A 3421-nucleotide genomic window follows, 5' to 3' on the forward strand; every position below is an offset into this window, starting at 1 on the left:
TGATATCAAAATACATATTTTTATACTATTTATTTTAATAATATTATTTTTATAATTATTTTTGGCTTAATATACTATTTGGTACTTAGCTGTTTTTGTCCCCATTTAGTACTTAAGTTTAGGTTTAATGCTCACTTTGATACTCCGGCTTTTAAATTTGATACTTGAGGGTTTTTTTTTTTCCTAATTAAAAAGTTTTTTTTAATAGAGCACAAGTGGTAAATATTAATTAAGTCACATGATATTATTTGATTTAGACATTAAATTGAACACCGAAACTAAACTGAAGTTGAGAAAAAAAGAAATTAAATCCAAACTTAGGTAATAACTAATATATTGTTTTTTAGCTCAATTAAATTTCAGTAGTTTAAAAGAAAATATAGAAAACCAAGTGCAATGAATCAGACCATGACACATTACCGATTCTTAACTGGTCAGATGGGCTGGTTGGACACTGATCTCAATCTATGTTTGCAAAAATCATAATTCTTCTCTAAGATATGATGGAAGGGAAATTTTAATTTATCATTTTACACAAATCTCAGATTACATGGATTTATTAAAAGAAAAAGAAGATACAAAATGAATAAAGAAAATTGATAAGAAATGATGTCTCCTTGGCTTTGATGGGACCTGCAGCTTTATGCTAATTTCATTCAGGTTTCACAAAGCTGCCTTGTGCTATCTTGAAAGTCCAATTATGTGTTGTTTAGGAAGAAGCCTTGGAAACATCCTTGTTGGATCTATTGTACTTCATATGGCTCTTAACTAGTTGCCCAGCTGCAAGTGCCGACATAAGTGATAGCTCCCCAGCAAGTACAGCGCCTGCTACAACGGTCGCCAGCATTCTAGAGTTTGCTCCAGCTGACTCTTTGCTCGCACCTTTCACCCCTAGCAGGTTCAAACAGGCTGACTGTGATGCAAGCTGAGTTCCACCACCAACAGTACCAACCTAACAACATAAATCAGATAATAGTTAGACAATATGGCTCATCAAAATCCCTTGTGTTTGATAATCAGAGGGCTACACAATCAATATTACCTCAATAGAAGGCATTGTGACAGAGATGTGAAGGTCCTGGCCATCATTAACAGCTTCCATCATTGTGATGCAGTGAGAGCTTTCGACATTTTGAGCTGGATCTTGGCCAGTAGCTATGTAGACTGCAGTCACGATGTTACTGGCATGGGCATTGAATCCACCCAAAGCTCCAGCCATGGCTGAACCAGTCAAGTTCTTAAGCATGTTAAGCTCCACCAGAGATTCAACAGTAGTCTTCAAGACCTTCCTCACAATATCACCCTTAATTATGGCCTCGCACACAACAGATTTGCCTCGCCCTTCAATCCAGTTCACTGCAGCTGGCTTTTTATCGGAACAAAAGTTTCCTATATCCATCACCCATAACTTCAGTGATCTAGTTCCAAAAAAAAAAAAAGAATAGTATCTATATAAGTTTACGAAAAGTAAGCTCACCAGAGATGCCCATGACATCCATGTCTGGGAAATCAGTTTGAAGGAAATCCAAAACATTTTGGACTCCCTTGGAAACCATGTTCATCCCCATAGCATCACCAGTAGTGCAAGTGAATCTCAAATATAGATTCTTCCCTGCAATTGCACATTTGATCCCTTGCAGCCTACCAAATCTACTCGATCTGCAAGAAACCCAGAAATCCAACATTTTTCGACAAACTAGTACTACAAATATTAACTTGATTTAAATATTACGTTCTGGAATCCAGAAAAAAAAAATACAAACAAACCTGTTAAAAACAACAGCCAAAGTGTCGAAATTGTCAGGATCCTCCAAGTACAACTTCAGATCAGCTGCTCTTTTAGCTGTACCGAACCTTACAACAGGAGCTCTAGTCATCCCATCTCTCAATAGAGTACTTGTAGCTCCACCGGACAAATGAATAGCTTTGCAACCCCTATTAGTGCTAGCCACCAAGCACCCCTCCGTGGTTGCCATAGGAACTGAGTACTCTCTTCCATTAATCAACAAAGGCCCTGCAATTCCCACGGGAATCTGAACGTACCCAACCGGCATCTCGCAACACTGCCCTAAAATAGACTCATAATCAAATCCATCCAAAGGCAATCCTTCTAATGACTTCCCTGTCAGTCTCTGCAATGCTTCACGCCTGATCGCTGCCGCTCTCTTACAATCACCTAATTTCGATTCCAAAGAGTACGAAGGGGTCGTTCCCGCCACAACGGATTTAATTATTTCTTCGTCTTCCTCGGTTAAAACTGTCACAGGCTTTTCATCCAACACTTTCTGAACAGTTACAATCGGTGCCGGAGGAGGCAAAGGAGGAAGTGAGCAATCAAGAGCTTGGCCGCAAGGGACTTTACGGGCATCTTCTTTACGAAGCAAAACATCAGCTACCTCATCATCGTCCTCAGAGTTCCAAACTTCAGTCTGCGGTCGGAGAATCAGAGACTGAACAAAGTCAATCCCGAAGAATCCCAGAAGGTAAATAAAGGAAGCGACGAAGGCGAGAATGGCGATGATCTCAGAATAGGTAACGACGCTGAGAGGCGTGGAGGTCCGGATCTTTTCACGCCAATGGGAAAGAAGGAAATAAACTGCAGAGAAGAAGAGGGTGAAGAAGACAGCATTGGATAGATGCAAAGGAAGCGGTAATGCATCGGAGGCTTTGGTGAGATCTTCGTCTACTGAAACCGTCTTCGTTGGCTTCAGAGATTGAAACGGTTTAGTCGATGATCGCCGGCGGGCCTCCATTTTGGATGGGTGTTTGTGGCTGGGGAGCGGCGAGAGTTAGAAACGGTTCCGGTTCGGTTTTAAGAGGTTGAGTTGAGTGGAGAAGGGAGAGGTGGCGGAAGAGTATATATAAGGTGGAACATGGGTGGAGAGCAGAAGTGAGAGCGCGTGAAGCAAAATGAAATATGACAAAGGGGCACGTGAGGGAAAAGAGACAATATTGGGCACGTGGGCAATGCATGTTGCAAGATTCTTGGGTGTTTCATTTGGGGTCAACACAAGAGAGTTCTGGTTTGAATTCAGCACAGTATTATTTTAACTCACTTTCATGTTCGACCCCTAATTTGGATGTTTTTATTTTCCATTTTATAATTACTAATGGCATTTGTTTTTATTTTATTCTTTTAAATTATTCAATAGAAATAAATAAAAATTTTAATTTTCAAATGTTTGAGCCAACTAGATTGAATTTATATATTTGTACTTCTTTGGAAGTTAAAATTGTATAGTTATATAAATGATATTAGAAATACATATTTTTAGATAAAAAGTTACATTAATGAATAGTTAATTAAACTAAGGATTTTCTGATTAGTTGGGGTGTATGATTGGATCTGTCAAAATATAATTGTTCCTGGTGTGATGGAGAGATAGAGAACGCAAATCGTCCCTTCTTTCAATGCAAATTT

The 3421-nt window shown here is 39.1% G+C and overlaps 1 protein-coding gene across 1 annotated transcript; it reads right to left on the bottom strand.

The window, feature by feature from the left end:
* Positions 1–486: 486 nt before the first annotated feature.
* LOC108478449 (3-hydroxy-3-methylglutaryl-coenzyme A reductase 1-like) lies at positions 487–2874 on the bottom strand. Its single transcript, XM_017780909.2, has 4 exons — positions 1768–2874; positions 1478–1659; positions 1043–1389; positions 487–952 (listed from the first exon to the last, which is right to left on the bottom strand). The coding sequence occupies exons 1-4, from the start codon at positions 2751–2753 to the stop codon at positions 710–712; spliced, it is 1758 nt and encodes a 585-aa protein (XP_017636398.1). The 5' UTR covers positions 2754–2874; the 3' UTR covers positions 487–709.
* Positions 2875–3421: the final 547 nt, after the last annotated feature.

This window comes from Gossypium arboreum, chromosome 12 (genome assembly GCF_025698485.1).
Source record: "Gossypium arboreum isolate Shixiya-1 chromosome 12, ASM2569848v2, whole genome shotgun sequence".
In the NCBI taxonomy this organism is placed as follows: Eukaryota; Viridiplantae; Streptophyta; class Magnoliopsida; order Malvales; family Malvaceae; genus Gossypium; species Gossypium arboreum.